The sequence below is a fragment of the Oncorhynchus gorbuscha genome, linkage group LG24 (genome assembly GCF_021184085.1).
Source record: "Oncorhynchus gorbuscha isolate QuinsamMale2020 ecotype Even-year linkage group LG24, OgorEven_v1.0, whole genome shotgun sequence".
Taxonomy (NCBI): domain Eukaryota; kingdom Metazoa; phylum Chordata; class Actinopteri; order Salmoniformes; family Salmonidae; genus Oncorhynchus; species Oncorhynchus gorbuscha.
Window position 1 is genome coordinate 58,105,306 of NC_060196.1, and position 19,646 is coordinate 58,124,951.

At 43.7% G+C, this 19,646-nt stretch overlaps 1 protein-coding gene across 1 annotated transcript in view; it reads right to left on the reverse strand.

Annotated features, from left to right (window-relative positions):
- sacm1la (SAC1 like phosphatidylinositide phosphatase a) overlaps positions 1-12,379 on the reverse strand; it is a 32,524-nt gene extending 20,145 nt beyond the window's left edge. The window contains exons 1-4 of the mRNA XM_046326446.1: positions 12,231-12,379; positions 4,709-4,806; positions 4,087-4,161; positions 3,465-3,592 (exon numbers count right to left, since the gene is read on the reverse strand). Coding sequence (XP_046182402.1) covers positions 3,465-3,592; positions 4,087-4,161; positions 4,709-4,806; positions 12,231-12,259 — 330 coding nt within the window. The 5' untranslated portion in view covers positions 12,260-12,379. The remainder of the gene's footprint in view (positions 1-3,464; positions 3,593-4,086; positions 4,162-4,708; positions 4,807-12,230) is intronic.
- Positions 12,380-19,646: the final 7,267 nt, after the last annotated feature.

A 19,646-nucleotide genomic window follows, 5' to 3' on the forward strand; every position in this document is an offset into this window, starting at 1 on the left:
GGGGCGAAGGTTCACCTTCCAACAGGACAACGACCCTAAGCACACAGCCAAGACAATGCAGTGTCTGAATGTCCTTGAGTGACACAGCCAGAGGTCGGACTTGAACCCAATTGATCATCTCTGGAGAGACCAGAAAATAGCTGTGCAGTCACACTCCCCATCCAACTTGACAGAGCTTGAGCGGATCTACAGAGAAGAATGGGAGAAACTCCCTAGAAACAGGTGTGCCAAGCTTGTAGTGTCATACCCAAGAAGACTCAATGCTGTAATCGCTGTCAAAGGAGTCTCAACAAAGTACTGAGTAAAGGGTCTGAAAGTAAATGTCATTTAAAACAATTATAAATAAAGAAGTTGCTTTGTCATTATGGGCTATTGTGTGTACATTGAGGAGGAAAAAAAGTGAAATCATTTTTTAGAATAAGGCTGTAACGTAAAATGTAGAATAAGGGTTCTGAATACTTTCCCGAAAGCACTGCATCTACCTCCATCACTCCAGTATCCCTGTCCCCTTCTCCCTATACATATCTACCTCCATCACTCCAGTATCCCGTCTCCTTCCCCCTATACATATCTACCTCCATCACTCCAGTATCCCTGTCTCCTTCCCCCTATACATATCTACCTCCATCACTCCAGTATCCCTGTCTCATTCCCCCTATACACATCTACCTCCATCACTCCAGTATCCCTGTCTCCTTCCCCCTATACATATCTACCTCCATTACCATCACTCCAGTATCCCCGTCCAGTATCCCCTGTCCCCTTCCCCCTATACATATCTACCTCCATCACTCCAGTATCCCTGTCTCCTTCCCCCTATACATATCTACCTCCATCACTCCAGTATCCCCGTCTCCTTCCCCCTATACATATCTACCTCCATCACTCCAGTATCCCTGTCTCCTTCCCCCTATACATATCTACCTCCATCACTCCAGTATCCCTGCATATGTAAATATGATATTGGAACTGACTTTTTAAATATGTCATATATATATATTATTATGCTTTCTTACTTTGTAGAGTTCATATTTCTTATTCCTCATGTAATTTAATTTTTTCTAGTAATACATTGTTATTAATTATTGCATTATTGTGTTTTGAGTTTGCGATTAAGGCCTTTCACTGTACTCGCGACATTACACCTTGAAACTCACGTCTTCCCCAATGTGTTCTGAAGACAAGGAGAGAGAGGATGCAAGGAATTAAAAGGAGGGGGGGAAACAAACCAGATTGACCCTTGACCTCCTCGCCCCCCCCTCCCTACGAGGCTACAGCTGCTTCCCTGCATTTTGTCAGCACTTTATTTCCCTGTTTTTGCCAATGAATGTCGTCTCTCTGGGTGACTGACGGCCAAATACATTCCATTCAAGCCTCGTGTCCCAAACAGTTCCCTACTCCCTTTATAGTGCACTACCTTTGGGCTGGTCACTGTGTAGGAACTAGGGAGCCATTTGAAATGATACATGGTTTCTAACACCAAGTGAATTTCCGCTGAACCACGAACAGTATTAAACACTTGAAGCATTTAGACCAACAAAATTGTCACTGCTAATTCTAATAAAGAAAATGTCTTTCTTTTTTACGTATCAAATAAAGAGTGTCAACTTCTGTTTTCCACAATAAAAGGCAATTCACTGTGACCTTTAGTCAGCCGGGCTGTAAGCCAGCGTTGTTCTGACTGTGGTGAATCTCTAAACTCCCTGGGGTCAGTTACAATGAGTTTGTCTGAGTCCCAAATGGCACCCTAATCCCCTTTATAGTGCACTACTTTTGCGCATTTCCCAGTTACAGTAAAGCACTTAGTATCAAACATTTGACTAGAGGATTTGTTTTTAAATAATTTTAACAATTGGTATATTTCAAGTTTTGGGGATAATATCGAATTGGGAATTGATTTCACCTAACATTGGATTTGACACTACTGTAGCTAGGTCCCCTCTAGTTCAACACTACTGTCTGTTACCATAGTTACTGTAGCTAGGTCCCCTCTAGTTCAACACTACTGTCTGTTAGCTGTACCATAGTTACTGTAGCTAGGTCCTCTAGTTCAACACTACTGTCTGTTAGCTGCACCATAGTTACTGTAACTAGGAAGAGGTTGAACCAGAACCAGCAGACTGGGTTGAGTATTAGAATAGGGAGTGTAAAACTTCTAAGAATACCCCACCCAATAGCTAACCTGTTGTCGAGTGGCAACGCTCCCTGCTGGTCACATTCCCCGCCAGAGACTGGGTTTAATCCCCACATCCACTCTTCCTACTGTTCTCTCATCACATTCCCCACCAGAGACTGGGTTTAAACCCCACATCCACTCTTCCTACTGTTCTCTCATCACATTCCCCACCAGAGACTGGGTTTAAACCCCACATCCACTCTTCCTACTGTTCTCTCATCACATTCCCCACCAGAGACTGGGTTTAAACCCCACATCCACTCTTCCTACTGTTCTCTCATCACATTCCCCACCAGAGACTGGGTTTAAACCCCACATCCACTCTTCCTACTGTTCTCTCATCACATTCCCCACCAGAGACTGGGTTTAAACCCCACATCCACTCTTCCTACTGTTCTCTCATCACATTCCCCACCAGAGACTGGGTTTAAACCCCACATCCACTCTTCCTACTGTTCTCTCATCACATTCCCCACCAGAGACTGGGTTTAAACCCCACATCCACTCTTCCTACTGTTCTCTCATCACATTCCCCACCAGAGACTGGGTTTAAACCCCACATCCACTCTTCCTACTGTTCTCTCATCACATTCCCCACCAGAGACTGGGTTTAAACCCCACATCCACTCTTCCTACTGTTCTCTCATCACATTCCCCACCAGAGACTGGGTTTAAACCCCACATCCACTCTTCCTACTGTTCTCTCATCACATTCCCCACCAGAGACTGGGTTTAAACCCCACATCCACTCTTCCTACTGTTCTCTCATCACATTCCCCACCAGAGACTGGGTTTAAACCCCACATCCACTCTTCCTACTGTTCTCTCATCACATTCCCCACCAGAGACTGGGTTTAAACCCCACATCCACTCTTCCTACTGTTCTCTCATCACATTCCCCACCAGAGACTGGGTTTAAACCCCACATCCACTCTTCCTACTGTTCTCTCATCACATTCCCCACCAGAGACTGGGTTTAAACCCCACATCCACTCTTCCTACTGTTCTCTCATCACATTCCCCACCAGAGACTGGGTTTAAACCCCACATCCACTCTTCCTACTGTTCTCTCATCACATTCCCCACCAGAGACTGGGTTTAAACCCCACATCCACTCTTCCTACTGTTCTCTCATCACATTCCCCACCAGAGACTGGGTTTAAACCCCACATCCACTTTTCGTAATGTTCTCACATTTGCCTGTCTCCACCTCTGTTTCCAACTGTAGTCTGTAGTGTAAAACACATACTTTTTTTAAATATACCAAAAGTGTATGAGTGTTTGTTACCTGGTCCTCAGTGAGGTGAATCACAGTCTTTTTGTAGGAAATTACATCAAAATCCACTGCCTTCCACACAGCGTGACCCAGCAGGCTGCCCACATTCCTCTTCTTGGTAATGACAATCAGGTACATCCCTGTGAAAAGGGGAAACCACAGTCAGTCAGCCAGCACAACATATAAAACAGTAACGCGTGTTAGTTACAGGGGTACATCCTGAAGGACAAGATAGGCGTTATCCTTTCTCCCCAAGTGTGACCTTGTTCAATTCCCTTCACGGATCTGAAAGTCACTCGGGCTCTAGTACTGTTGGTCTTTGATGCTCCCTGACTGTCTAGCTTTCATGTGTTGTGATTATTAGCGAGATAGATAATGAAGTCAATAAACTGTATGAATGTAGGTTTGTTATCATTTATACACAGCTAATTTTTTACTCAAACCTCCCACAGACTATGTTTGACACCCCTTCTCTAGCCCGTGCATAAACCAATCCCAAGGCTTTTAGATTTGCGGGAATCAGTGAACGCTTCCACACTTCAGGAGAAAGGAGATATTGTTGGGATGCACCGAGTGGTAGGCCTACATCCTGTGACAAGGACCAGTCCAGTGTTGGGTCAGGCTGTGGACCTACCTGCCACCAAGCGGACGGTCCCCATGATGCCACAGATGGGTCTGGTGTTGGCTGACGGAGGAACATCTTTCTTCCCTAAAGAAACAAGGTGGAGGACAAACACTCTATAAATCACAATGGTTAACACACAGCCAGCTCCTGCACCGACCCACACACAGCCAGCTCCTGCACCGACCCACACACAGCCAGCTCCTGCACCGACCCACACACAGCCAGCTCCTGCACCGACCCACACAGCCAGCTCCTGCACCGACCCACACAGCCAGCTCCTGCACCGACCCACACAGCCAGCTCATGCACCGACCCACACAGCCAGCTCATGCACCGACCCACACAGCCAGCTCATGCACCGACCCACACAGCCAGCTCATGCACCGACCCACACAGTCAGTTGACCTAGATATTTTTTTCTGCACTCCAGAGTGGTGGGCAGAAACTTTGCCAGCATTTTATGCAGATGTAAGTTTTAAAACCACATTAATTATTCACAACATACTTCAGTTACTCCATCAGGAAGCTATAAAGCCTCTCTGGGAACCTACACGAATTCATCCAATAACAAATGCTTGTTTTTGTTTCCCCAGTTACAAAACTTTTCGCAACGGTGTGCACGGAGTCTTACCAGTCAGGGTCATCTCATTGGACACCCTGTCAATGGCCAGGACTGCGTCGGCCCCATCATCACAGGCCTCAATGTAGAACTTCTCTGGGCTGGTGTGCCTGTTGAGGGAGAAACATAATGGAGAGGTTCAGGTATGTTGTGGAGTAGGGTGAGGTTTCCCTAAGATGGCTGATCTTGTGTCACCCCGGAGCCATGTCACAGAGAACGTCCAGTGACATGAAAAGCAAGTCAGGGAAAAGGCTCTGCCACCTGAGATGCAGCACATCACAGCGATGAGACAATAATCCTGAGGTTTATTGCAGGCAGACAATAAAATGTAAATAAATGACAACTGTGCCATTGTGGACTTGAGCAATGCACTTAACCACCCACAACGTAAGATCAACTGCACTGATAGGCTACGGTATAAAAACATGTGTTCCGTCAGCACCTGGAGAGCTACTGGGCCTGCAGGCTTTTGATCCACAGTCAGTTTATCAAGGTCCTGTTGAGCAGCTGATTTTTTAACAATGTGGTGTGTTAGAGCAGGGCTGGAGTAAAAGCCTGCACCCCCCTCCCCAGTACCTCTCGTGGACTCTCCAGGAGGAGGGTTGGCCACCCTTCAACATTACAATTACCACCAAATACTTTCAATGTCTTTATAAGATAAATTCACCCTACTCTATGAACCAGGGATTAAATGTGCAAAAGTGGGCGAGTTAGATAACTTAGATGGTGATCTATTTGTAAGGTTAAAATAGTCCGTGCTCAAGTCAGGGATATATTGACAGCATATTAGTTAGGCTACTTGTCTAATTAGGCTATTTTGTTGTCAGAATTTCATGGCCAGTATAGAATAGAGGAGAGTCCTAGCCAATTAGGAGCGCTTGAGAGACGGTTTTTCCCCTGGAGTATTCATCATCAGTATCTTCAACTGCACACCTGTATCAACTGTGTGTCAGCCAATCAAATCACATTCTATTGGTTGCATACACGTTTTTTTTATTTTTAAATCAGACGTTATTGAGGTCGTAGCGAAATGCGATTACAGCCTACACAAGAGGGAGCGGAAAGTTATTTTAGGACATGAGATTAATACATGCTAATAACTGAATACTGTAGTTAACTAGCGAGTTAGCCAATTCAATACATATTGTGTAGGTTGGATGGTTATCTAGTTAGTCATGTAGACTATATCAGTACTTTACCTGTTGAGCAAAATGTCTCTTCTCTATCTTTCACGCTCTCCCCTCTCAATTCAATTGACATACCAAGTTAAAATGACTTACATTGTCAAAGTATACATATAATGAAAATGGTGGGACCAATAGCAAGTAATTACACACCCAATGGGCTGTGAGATCTGTCAAAGCAGGCCAACAATAATTATACTCCCAATGGGCTGTGAGATCTGTCAAAGCAGGCCAACAATAATTACACTCCAATGGGCTGTGAGATCTGTCAGAGCTGGCCAACAATAATTACACTCCAATGGGCTGTGAGATCTGTCAGAGCTGGCCAACAATAATTACACTCCAATGGGCTGTGAGATCTGTCAAAGCTGGCCAACTATAATTACACTCCCAATGGGCTGTGAGATCTGTCAAAGCTGGCCAACAATAATTATACTCCCAATGGGCTGTGAGATCTGTCAAAGCAGGCCAACAATAATTACACTCCAATGGGCTGTGAGATCTGTCAAAGCTGGCCAACTATAATTACACTCCCAATGGGCTGTGAGATCTGTCAAAGCTGGCCAACAATAATTACACTCCAATGGGCTGTGAGATCTGTCAAAGCTGGCCAACAATAATTATACTCCAATGGGCTGTGAGATCTGTCAAAGCAGGCCAACTATAATTATACTCCCAATGGGCTGTGAGATCTGTCAAAGCAGGCCAACTATATTTATACTCCAATGGGCTGTGAGATCTGTCAAAGCTGGCCAACTATATTTATACTCCAATGGGCTGTGAGATCTGTCAAAGCTGGCCAACTATATTTATACTCCAATGGGCTGTGAGATCTGTCAAAGCTGGCCAACTATATTTATACTCCAATGGGCTGTGAGATCTGTCAAAGCTGGCCAACTATATTTATACTCCAATGGGCTGTGAGATCTGTCAAAGCAGGCCAACTATATTTATACTCCAATGGGCTGTGAGATCTGTCAAAGCAGGCCAACTATATTTATACTCCAATGGGCTGTGAGATCTGTCAAAGCAGGCCAACTATATTTATACTCCAATGGGCTCTGCAGAGATTGGGAGGTAAGTGCATAAGCCATCACATCCTTAGAAAAACAGGTACAATTCTGATGGGAATTTCTTAATTGTCTGACAGTGTAATTTTTGGTATTTTTTTGTCCATTGGGACAACTTAATCTATAATCTGCTTGTCCGGCAATACGTTTGATTTGCCCCGGGCAAGTGGACAAGCTTCACTACGGAGCCAGAGAGTGCCATTATACACTATTCTGGCCGAGCAGCTTCAGGTGAAGACAAAACGGCTGCCTGACTAAATCCTTATTGTTAGACGCCTATGGTAGTCACAACATGTCAACAAATTCTCATGCCACAGGAAAGTCAGGGGACAACAGGACATACTGCTGGCATAACAACAACGCCATAGTGTGTTTTCATTTGAATTACACCTACCGACTCAGACGTGATCTAGAAGCCCGCCAAACCCAGACGTGATCTAGAAGCCCTCCAAACCCAGACGTGATCTAGAAGCCATCCAAACCCAGACGTGATCTAGATGCCCTCCAAACCCAGACGTGATCTAGATGCCCTCCAAACCCAGACGTGATCTAGATGCCCTCCAAACCCAGACGTGATCTAGATGCCCTCCAAACCCAGACGTGATCTAGATGCCCTCCAAACCCAGACGTGATCTAGATGCCCTCCAAACCCAGACGTGATCTAGATGCCCTCCAAACCAGACGTGATCTAAATGATGATGCAGGCTATTGTTTATTTTGCTTAACAAGTACTTTGAGATTCTGTCTAATGAAAAGTGTTATAAAAAAGTTGAATTATTAAAATATATTGGACTGTTTGCAGGACTTGATGTGAAGTTGTGGCGAAAGTCAACAACCAAAAAAATTAAATAGGTTAAGACCATGTTCATGGCTCATTGTATTGGCACATAGGCTTGCTTATTGTCAACAAGCTACAGGCGCCATCTCTGATTCATCAGCAGTACTTTATGAGCGCCATTGTTTTGTTAATACAGCAACTACGGACTTGCCCCTTCTACATCGTTTGAGAACACGACAACTCGGTCAGGTCGTCACAGTTGCCCAATAGTTTGTGCAAAGCATCACACTCAGCTACAGCGGAGACGGAGTAGAAAAATTGAGCTTACAGGAGAAAATGTCAAGAAAATGCAGAACTTGGGGCTGATAAAACCATAGGTCTGTATGCCTACCCTGTAGTCTATGTACTGTACATCATGCAAGGATAGGTCTCTGATCAAATCGTTATAGTCTTCTGTCGATCCATAGGACTTAGTTGTCTGGTTGGCTTGTTTGCTGCTAAAGGTTTTTGCAACGAGACGAGCTAATTAGCTGCCTACTAAAACTGAAATTGTCATGTTTTTTTATGTTTTATTTTTTTTAACCTTTATTTAACTAGGCAAGTCAGTTAACAAATTCTTATTTTCAATGATGGCCTAGGAACAGTGGGTTAAATGCCTGTTCAGGGGCAGAACGACAGATTTTTACCTTGTCAGCTCAGGGATTTGAACTTGCAACCTTCCGGTTACTAGTCCAATGCTTTCGGTTACTAGTCCAATGCTCTAACCACTAAGGCTACCCTGCCCGTGATTCAACTCTACCATTAAAATCGCAATGTTTTATTTTTTTTATTTATCCGTTATTTTACCAGGTAAGTTGACTGAGAACACGTTCTCATTTGCAGCAACGACCTGGGGAATAGTTACAGGGGAGAGGAGGGGGATGAATGAGCCAATTGTAAAGGCACAAAGTAATTCCAAGGGAGAGGTTCAGTATGAAATAAACTTGGAAAAGGTCTTGGTAAGTGGAGCGTACCAATATATTTTTGCATGAGTGTTCCTTGACTAGACTATTGATGCTACAGAAAATTCAAAAGGCATTAAGGCACATTAGCAATGTTTTCTGCTTACCGTTTCATACAAAGAACAAAAACATTTGAGGATGATACATTTATAAATCATAGCTATAAATCAATCGTAAAAAAGAAATAGATGACAATGGTGGTCATGTCAACACGTATTTTCCCCCAAACCGCTATGATTGATTTGGGGCGCTGTCAGCTCAAAGCAGTTGCCAATTCTCATCCAAAATCGGGCAGCAGCCTGGTCTCATAAACTAGACGTAACTGCCTTGCCTGGTTCACCAACTACTTCTCAGATAGAGTTCAGTGTGTCAAATCAGAGGGCCTGTTGTCCGGACCTCTGGCAGTCTATGGGGGTGCCACAGGGTTCAATTCTCGGGCCGACTCTTTTCTCTGTATACATCAGTGATATCGCTCTTGCTGCTGGTGATTCTCTGATCCACCTCTTAGCAGATGACACTATTGTGTATACTTCTGGCCCTTCTTTGGACACTGTTAACTAACCTCCAGACGAGCTTCAATGCCATACATTGTAATAATGACAATTACAACAATACTGAATTTACACTTATTTTAACTTAATATAATACATCAATAAAATCAATTTTGCCTCAAGTACATTATGAAACATTTTCATTTTGGTTTAAATAATGCAAAAACAAAGTGTTGGTGAAGTAAAATGTGCAATATGTCCCATGTAAAAAAGCTAACGTTTGAGTTCCTTGCTCAGAACATATGAAAGTTGGTGGTTCCTTTTAACACGAGACTTCAATATTCCAAGGTAAGATGTTTTAGGTTGTAGTTAATATAGTATTTATATAACTATTTCTCTCTGTACCATTTGTATTTCATTAACCTTTGAATATTGGATGTTCTTATAGGCACTTTAGTATTGCCAGTGTAACAGTATAGCTTCCGTCCCTCTCCTCGCCCCTACCTGGGCTCGGACCAGCAACACGTATACAACAACCACAATCGAAGCAGCGTTAGCCATGCAGAGCAAGGGGAACAACTACTAGAAGGCTCAGAGTGAGTGACGTTTGAAACACTATTAGCGCGCGCTAACTAGCTAGCCATTTCACTTTGGTTACACCAGCCTCATCTCGGGAGTTGATAGGCTTGAAGTCATAAACAGCGCAATGCTTGACGCACAACGAAGAGCTGCTGGCAAAACGCACGACAGTGCTGTTTGAATGAATGTTTACGCGCCTGCTTCTGCCTACCACCGCTCAGTCAAATACTTAGATACTTGTATGCTCAGTCAGATTACGCGCTAGATAATATCTAGTAATATCAACCATGTGTAGTTAACCAGTGATTATGATTGATTGATTGTTTTTTTTTAAAGATAAGTTATGCTAGCTAGCAACTTAACATGGCTTGCTGCATTCACGTAACAGGCAGTCAGTCTCCTTGGAGTGCAATGAGAGAGAGGCAGGTCGTTATTGCGTTGGACAAGTTAACGATAAGGTTGCAAGATTGAATCCCTCGAGCTGACAAGGTGAAAATCTGTCGTTCTGCCCCTGAACGAGGCAGTTAACCCACCATTTCTAGGCCATCATTTAAAATAAGAATGTGTTCTGACTTGCCTAGTTAAATAAACGTATAAAAATAAATAGGCACTTCAAAAGTACCGATTTCCGATTGTTATGAAAACTTGAAATCAGCCATTCCAATTAATCGGTCGACCTCTAGTTCCGACTTAGGTATTTGTCGTTGTCCACATATTCTAAGTGTCTGGTTAGACTGTAAACTCTCCTTCCAGACTCACATTAAGCATCTCCAATCCAAAATTAATTTTGCAACAAAGCATCCTTCACTCATGCTGCCAAACATACCCTCGTAAAACTGACTATCCTAACGATCCTTGACTTTGGCGATGTCATTTCCAAAATAGCCTCCAATACTACTCAGCAAATTGGATCACAGTGCCATCCGTTTTCTCACCAAAGCCCCATATACTACCCACCACTGAGACCTGTATGCTCTCGTTGGCTGGCTCTCGCTTCACATCCTTCACCAAAATCACTGGCTCCAGGTCATCTGTAAGTATTTTCTAGGTAACTCCCCACCTTATCTCAGCTCACTGGTCACCACAGCAGCACCCACCCGTAGTACACGCTCCAGCAGGTATATTTTACTGGTCACCCCCAAAGCCAACTCCTCCGTTGGCCGCCCTTCCCTTCCAGTTCTCTGCTGCCAATGACTGGAACAAATTGCAAAAATCAATTGTCTCCCTCACTAACTTTAAGCATCAGCTGTCAGAGCAGCTAACTGCCCCTGTACATAGCCCGTCTGTAAATAGTCCACACAACTACCTCATCCAAATACTGTATTTATTTATCTTGCTCCTTTGCACCCCAGTGTCTCAACTTGCACATTCATCTTCTGCACATCACACCAGTGTTTAATTGCTAAATTGTTATTACTTTGCTACTGTGGCCTATTTATTGCTTTACCTCATTACTCCATTTGCACAAACTGTATAAATACTTTTCTATTGCGTTATTGACTGTACGTTTATCTATCCCATGTGTAACCTTGTGTTGCACTACATTGCTCTCTTGGCCAGGTCGCAGTTGTAAATGAGAACTTGTTCTCAACTGGTCTATCTGGTTAAATAAGTGAAAAACAAAAATAGGAAACGTAAATCCAGGCCACTCGAATTAGTATGATGTGTTACATTTGGTATAATAAGAAATGCTCTGAGAACAGGTTGGGGGCAGATACATATATATTTTTTTTACCTTTATTTATAATATTTACTTCTAATTCTGAAAATTGAAAGCATACCTGTGAGAAGGGTCACCCTGATAGTAAGTTGTAGGTTTTTATACAATACCCAAGGACAATCTGAGTTAATTTGACCATTTAAGAAAGTGCTGTTGGGAAAATACTGCAATGCGGGTTGGATTGAGTCCCTAATCTTCATTTCCATGGTGATGATTGCACTTTTCTTTCTAACAGAATTACGCAATAAATTGCGAGTCCACATTTCAAAGATTTGTTTTGCGCCCAAACTTACACCGCAAATGGCAATATGTCAAGAACTTGGTGCCTTACCACTGGGAGCCATCTGTCCTGAGCATGAACGTTTACTCCACCCCCCAAAAATGTATATTTATGAGTTACTCTCCCACCCACAACTTCTCACTTGAATTGGTTTTAACATTTGGAGGGATTGGGAAAGGGCTGAACATGGGTTTGAGAGTCACCCATAAGCAAGCTAAGCGAGTTCTAGTTTACTAGACTACATTGCCAAACTGACGTTAGCTGTTGACTTAGCTAACATTCAGCCAGCTAGTTAGCTCATGACTACCCGACTTTTGACAATCATGACAAATGTCCATTGTACATCTCTGCAGCTGAAAACGTCGACTTGATATTGCTTATACTAGATCGGTGTCGTTTAAATACATTTAAAAGTAAAGCACAATACTTACAAATTGAACCTCTCGTAGGCTATCGTCATCTTCACTTCTTATAGCGGTCTGAGCTGCTGCTGCTTACTACTACACTGCTGCTGCTGCTTCTTCTTCTTCTTCTTCTTCTTCTTCTTCTTCTTCTTCTTCTTAATGGCGGTCCGGAAACAAACGTTAAAGAAGCATGCCGCCACCTATTGAGCTGGAGTGTGTGGTCAATCATGGTTTTTCAACATGAGCTCCACGTTTCTAAATCCTTCTTCTTCGATGAGATTTAACGGCGGTTGGCATCCAATAAATGTTGCATTACCGCCACCTACTAGACTGGGGTGTAACTCAAATCACAATTTTATTTGTCACATGCGCCGAAAGTATAAAGTATTTACTAAAATAAAATGGAGTAAAAAGTTTAAATAATACTTTGCTTGAAAAAAAAACAATAAATAAATCAAACAGAAAAATAAACATTAAATAAATAAATACCATACTCCGCTATTTAAATCTATGTAGTCCTACTTCAGGCCAACAGCCTGAAAGGATGGGACACCAACACTTAACACACCCTGTAACTCCTCTGACATCAAATCTCGCACAGCCAAATACCTCTCTGCAGATGCCAGCACAACCTCTATTGTCTGCGATTTAGTAGAGGAAGATGGGTGAAGGGGGAGGGATCCTGAGAGGAGTGGAGTGACTAGTAGATCTGTACCAGAACAGAGGGAGGGATCCTGCGAGGAGTGGAGTGACTAGTAGATCTGTACCAGAACAGAAAGAGGGATCCTAAGAGGAGTGGAGTGAGTAGTAGATCTGTACCAGAACAGAGGGAGGGATCCTAAGAGGAGTGGAGTGACTAGTAGATCTGTACCAGAACAGAAAGAGGGATCCTAAGAGGAGTGGAGTGAGTAGTAGATCTGTACCAGAACAGAGGGAGGGATCCTAAGAGGAGTGGAGTGACTAGTAGATCTGTACCAGAACAGAGGGAGGGATCCTAAGAGGAGTGGAGTGAGTAGTAGATCTGTACCAGAACAGAGGGAGGGATCCTAAGAGGAGTGGAGTGACTAGTAGATCTGTACCAGAACAGAGGGAGGGATCCTGAGAGGAGTGGAGTGAGTAGTAGATCTGTACCAGAACAGAGGGAGGGATCCTGAGAGGAGTGGAGTGAGTAGTAGATCTGTACCAGAACAGAGGGAGGGATCCTAAGAGGAGTGGAGTGAGTAGTAGATATGTACCAGAACAGAGGGAGGGATCCTAAGAGGAGTGGAGTGACTAGTAGATCTGTACCAGAACAGAGGGAGGGATCCTAAGAGGAGTGGAGTGACTAGTAGATCTGTACCAGAACAGAGGGAGGGATCCTAAGAGGAGTGGAGTGAGTAGTAGATCTGTACCAGAACAGAGGGAGGGATCCTAAGAGGAGTGGAGTGACTAGTAGATCTGTACCAGAACAGAGGGAGGGATCCTGAGAGGAGTGGAGTGAGTAGTAGATCTGTACCAGAACAGAGGGAGGGATCCTGAGAGGAGTGGAGTGAGTAGTAGATCTGTACCAGAACAGAGGGAGGGATCCTAAGAGGAGTGGAGTGAGTAGTAGATATGTACCAGAACAGAGGGAGGGATCCTAAGAGGAGTGGAGTGACTAGTAGATCTGTACCAGAACAGAGGGAGGGATCCTGAGAGGAGTGGAGTGAGTAGTAGATCTGTACCAGAACAGAGGGAGGGATCCTGAGAGGAGTGGAGTGACTAGTAGATCTGTACCAGAACAGAGGGAGGGATCCTGAGAGGAGTGGAGTGAGTAGTAGATCTGTACCAGAACAGAGGGTGGGATCCTGAGAGGAGTGGAGTGACTAGTAGATCTGTACCAGAACAGAGGGAGGGATCCTAAGAGGAGTGGAGTCAGTAGTAGATCTGTACCAGAACAGAGGGAGGGATCCTAAGAGGAGTGGAGTGAGTAGTAGATCTGTACCAGAACAGAGTGCAGTATTTTTTTTATTTAACTAGGCAAGTCAGTTTTTCAGTGGCAGGGGCTGGGAGACTAGTCAGGATCGAGGGAAAGATGAATGGAGCAAAGTACAGAGAGATAGTTGATGAAAGCCTGCTCCAGAGCACTCAGGACAACGACCCTAAGCATACAGCCAAGACAACGCAGGAGTGGCTTCGGAAGAAGTCTCTGAATGTCCTTGAGAAATGTAATGGTCTAAGTCTACAATGGTTAAACCACATCAATATGATTGGGTGGGCCTGTCAGGGCCTGTCAGGGCCTGGCTCCCCAGTGGGTGGGCCTCTGTCCACCCAGGCCCATCCATGTCTACGCCCCTGGTGCAAACTGAGCATGATGACAATTGCTGCATCACAAATAGCCTACTAATCAACACTTCGGACTAAACTTTTTCAATACCAAGTTTGCATTTACTGGTATATCATAAGTTGAAACGCCTTCCCTATCCTACAGGCTACCGATGTCATTCTTCTGTGAGCTGCTCCATGCCAAAACCAGTTGAACCACTGAAGGCCTTTAGGTTCACCACTGAAGGTCTATAGGTTCACCACTGAAGGTCTATAGGTTCACCACTGAAGGCCTATAGGTTCACCACTGAAGGTCTATAGGTTCACCACTGAAGGCCTTTAGGTTCACCACTGAAGGTCTATAGGTTCACCACTGAAGGCCTATAGGTTCACCACTGAAGGCCTATAGGTTCACCACTGAAGGTCTATAGGTTCACCACTGAAGGTCTATAGGTTCACCACTGAAGGTCTATAGGTTCACCACTGAAGGCCTATAGGTTCACTACTGAAGGCCTTTAGGTTCACCACTGAAGGTCTATAGATTCACCACTGCAGGTCTATAGGTTCACCACTGAAGGTCCTATAGGTTCACCACTGAAGGTCTATAGGTTCACCACTGAAGGCCTACAGGTTTGTCACTGCGCAAACATGTCTACAATAGATATAAAGGCTGTTAAGATATTCATGTTTCCAGAAAGGAGTGTATGTGGCCTGGCGAAGTGGTTTTATGCGTTGACTGACTGGAAGCTGATAATTATGATCTTTTTTTTTTACTCTGCTGGTTTTGGGAATAAATTACAAGTCGTCACTGTCCAAGACCGAGTACAAATGTATTCGAAACTCTATACGTGGTCTCGAGACCGAGTACTACAACACTGACTGATACATAATATGTTCTGCCGCAAAATTGTTTACTGCAGCAGTCATGTCTTCGGTCACATTGACGTGGGTCGAACAAATACAACCTAATGATTGGTTGACAATAGATCCTCCCACAATGCAGGGGATTGGCTGCAGGATTAAGTTTTTGAAGAGCAACTGTAGAAACTTTGCAGTTCACTGCAGTCAAAACTTCATGACATTATTTTTGAAAAGTTCATGTAAATTGACATGTAGGTACAAATTAGGACAATTGTTTTTAAATCCCCCATAATGCAACACACTTTGAAAGGCGTGAATGATAGCTTGGGAAAAATCCAAACACTTAAGAGACACACCTTATCCCCTCAGCCCTCAAATTAAGTGGACACTTCTGATGACGTCTGAGTATACACTTGCAGGGCAAGGAAGGAAGGAATGATTTTTTTACATGGACCACCCTTGGCAGGAAATTCGTCATTCGTTCATCCCGTGATGATTGTGTTTTCAGACACCGGTAGCTGGTGGTGGCGTTATATCCGCTACAGTCAATTATGAGTGCATGTCTACTTATATGAAATGTATAAATTATTAATATACGCTTACTGTATGACAGCTAGCAAATTAACGTTAGCCTGGAACTTCTGAAAGAAAATGTTATATTTCCAAAAGATAACCAAACAAAAGCATATTTCTTTTTTCGAGATGTGTTTGTGCGGTCGTGTGCGTTAGTAGCACAATTTCTAACTTATTTGTATTCGTTTTAACTTCTCCATTAATGTTGTTTTTATGTTTTCGGCAACTTATCTTAGTGGACGTACAATCGTCGCTTATTGAATTATGGGGAGTTTCAGGCCTCGGAGTGAACATAATTCTACACTCGCAAAGCCGAATAAAAACATAGCTCCACAATGAAATAGGGTGCAGGCCAGGCAGCAGAATGTTAGCCAGCCTGCCAGCATAGTGGAGTCTGCCACTAGCACAGTCAGTGTAGTTAGCTCAGCTATCACCATTGAGACCGTGTCTGTGCCTCGATCTAGGTTAGGCAAAACTAAACATGGCGGTGTTCGCCTTAGCAATCTCACTATGATAAAGACCACCTCCATTCCTGTCATTACTGAAAGAGATCATGATACCTCACATCTCAAAATAGGGCTACTTAATGTTAGATTCCTTACTTCAAAGGCAATTATAGTCAATGAACTAATCACTGATCATAATCTTGATGTGATTGGCCTGACTGAAACATGGCTTAAGCCTGAATAATTTACTGTTTTAAATGAGGCCTCACCTCCTGGCTACACTAGTGACCATATCCTCTGTGCATCCCGCAAAGGCGGAGGTGTTGCTAACATTTACGATAGTAAATTTCAATTTACAAAAAAAAAAGAGCTTCTAGTCATGAAATCTATGTAGCCTACTCAATCACTTTTTATAGCTACTGTTTACAGGCCTCCTGGGCCATATACAGCGTTTCTCACTGAGTTCCCTGAATTCCTATCGGACCTTGTAGTCATAGCAGATAATATTCTAATCTTTGGTGACTTTAATATTCACATGGAAAAGTCCACAGACCCACTCCAAAAGGCTTTCGGGGCCATCATCGACTCAGTGGGTTTTGTCCAACATGTCTCTGGACCCACTCACTGTCACAGTCATACGCTGGACCTAGTTTTGTCCCATGGAATAAATGTTGTGGATCTTAATGTTTTTCCTCATAATCCTGGACTATCGGACCACCATTTTATTATGTTTGCAATTGCAACAAATAATCTGCTCAGACCCCAACCAAGGAACATCAAAAGTCGTGCTATAAACTCACAGACAACACAAAGATTCCTTGATGCCGCTCCAGACTCCCTCTGTCTACCCAAGGACGCCATAGGACAAAAATCAGTTAACCACCTAACTGAGGATCTCAATTTAACCTTGCGCAATACCCTAGATGCAGTTGCACCCCTAAAAACTAAAAACATTTCTCATAAGAAACTAGCTCCCTGGTACACAGAAAATACCCGAGCTCTGAAGCAGGCTTCCAGAAAATTGGAACAGAAATGGCGCCAGACCAAACTGGAAGTCTTCCGACTAGCTTGGAAAGACGGTACCGTGCAGTACCGAAGAGCCCTTACTGCTGCTCGATCATCCTATTTTTCTAACTTAATTGAGGAAAATAAGAACAATCCGAAATTCCTTTTTGATACTGTCGCAAAGCTAACTAAAAAGCAGCATTCCCCAAGAGAGGATGACTTTCACTTTAGCAGTGATAAATTCATGAACGTCTTTGAGGAAAAGATGATGATTATTAGAAAGCAAATTACGGACTCCTCTTTAAACCTGCGTATTCCTCCAAACCTCAGTTGTCCTGAGTCTGCACAACTCTGCCAGGACCTAGGATAAAGAGAGACGCTCAAGTGTTTCAGTACTATATCTCTTGACACAATGATGAAAATAATCATGGCCTCTAAACCTTCAAGCTGCATACTGGACCCTATTCCAACTAAACTACTGAAAGAGCTGCTTCCTGTGCGTGGCCCTCCTATGTTGAACATAATAAATGGCTCTCTATCCACCGGATGTGTACCAAACTCACTAAAAGTGGCAGTAATAAAGCCTCTCTTGAAAAAGCCAAACCTTGACCCAGAAAATCTAAAAAACTATCGGCCTATATCGAATCTTCCATTCCTCTCAAAAATGTTAGAGAAGGCTGTTGCGCAGCAACTCACTGCCTTCCTGAAGACAAACAACGTATATGAAATGCTTCAGTCTGGTTTTAGACCCCATCATAGCACTGAGACGGCACTTGTGAAGGTGGTAAATTACATTTTAATGGCATCGGACTGAGGCTCTGCATCTGTCCTCGTGCTCCTAGACCTTAGTGCTGCTTTTGATACCATCGATCACCACATTCTTTTGGAGAGATTGGAAACCTAAATTGGTCTACACGGACATGTTCTGGCCTGGTTTAGATCTTATCTGTCGGAAATATATCAGTTTGTCTCTGTGAATGGTTTGTCCTCTGACAAATCAACTGTAAATTTCGGTGTTCCTCAAGGTTCCGTTTTAGGACCACTATTGTTTTCACTATATATTTTACCTCTTGGGGATGTTATTCGAAAACATAATGTTAACTTTCACTGCTATGCGGATGACACACAGCTGTACATTTCAATGAAACATGGTGAAGCCCCAAAATTGCCCTTGCTAGAAGCATGTGTTTCAGACATAAGGAAGTGGATGGCGACAAACTTTCTACTATTAAACTCGGACAAAACAGAGATGCTTGTTCTAGGTCCCAAGAAACAAAGAGATCTTCTGTTGAATCTGACAATTAATCTTAATGGTTGTACAGTCGTCTCAAATAAAACTGTGAAGGACCTCGGCGTTACTCTGGACCCTGATCTCTCTTTTGAAGAACATATCAAGACCATTTCAAGGACATTTTTTTTCCATCTACGTAACATTGCAAAAATCAGAAACTTTCTGCAATTAATCCATGCTTTTGTCACTTCTAGGTTAGACTACTGCAATGCTCTACTTTCCGGCTACCCGGATAAAGCACTGAATAAACTTCAGTTAGTGCTAAATACGGCTGCTAGAATCCTGACTAGAACCAAACAATTTGATCATATTACTCCAGTGCTAGCCTCTCTACATTGGCTTCCTGTCAAAGCAAGGGCTGATTTCAAGGTTTTACTGCTAACCTACATAGCATTACATGGGCTTGCTCCTACCTATCTCTCTGATTTGGTCCTGCCGTACATACCTACACGTACACTACGGTCACAAGACGCAGGCCTCCTAATTGTCCCTAGAATTTCTAAGCAAACAGCTGGAGGCAGGGCTTTCTCCTATAGAGCTCCATTTTTATGGAACGGTCTGCCTACCCATGTCAGAGACGCAAACTCGGTCTCAACCTTTAAGTCTTTACTGAAGACTCATCTCTTCAGTGGGTCATATGATTGAGTGTAGTCTGGCCCAGGAGTGTGAAGGTGAACGGAAAGGCTCTGGAGCAACGAACCACCCTTGCTGTCTCTGCCTGGCCGGTTCCCCTCTTTCCACGGGGATTCTCTGCCTCTAACCCTATTACAGGGGCTGAGTCACTGGCTTACTGGGGCTCTCTCATGCCGTCCCTGGAGGGGGTGCGTCACCTGAGTGGGTTGATTCACTGTTGTGGTCGTCCTGTCTGGGTTGGCGCCCCCCCTTGAGTTGTGCCGTGGCGGAGATCTTTGTGGGCTATACTCAGCCTAGTCTCAGGATGGTAAGTTGGTGGTTGAAGATATCCCTCTGGTGGTGTGGGGGCTG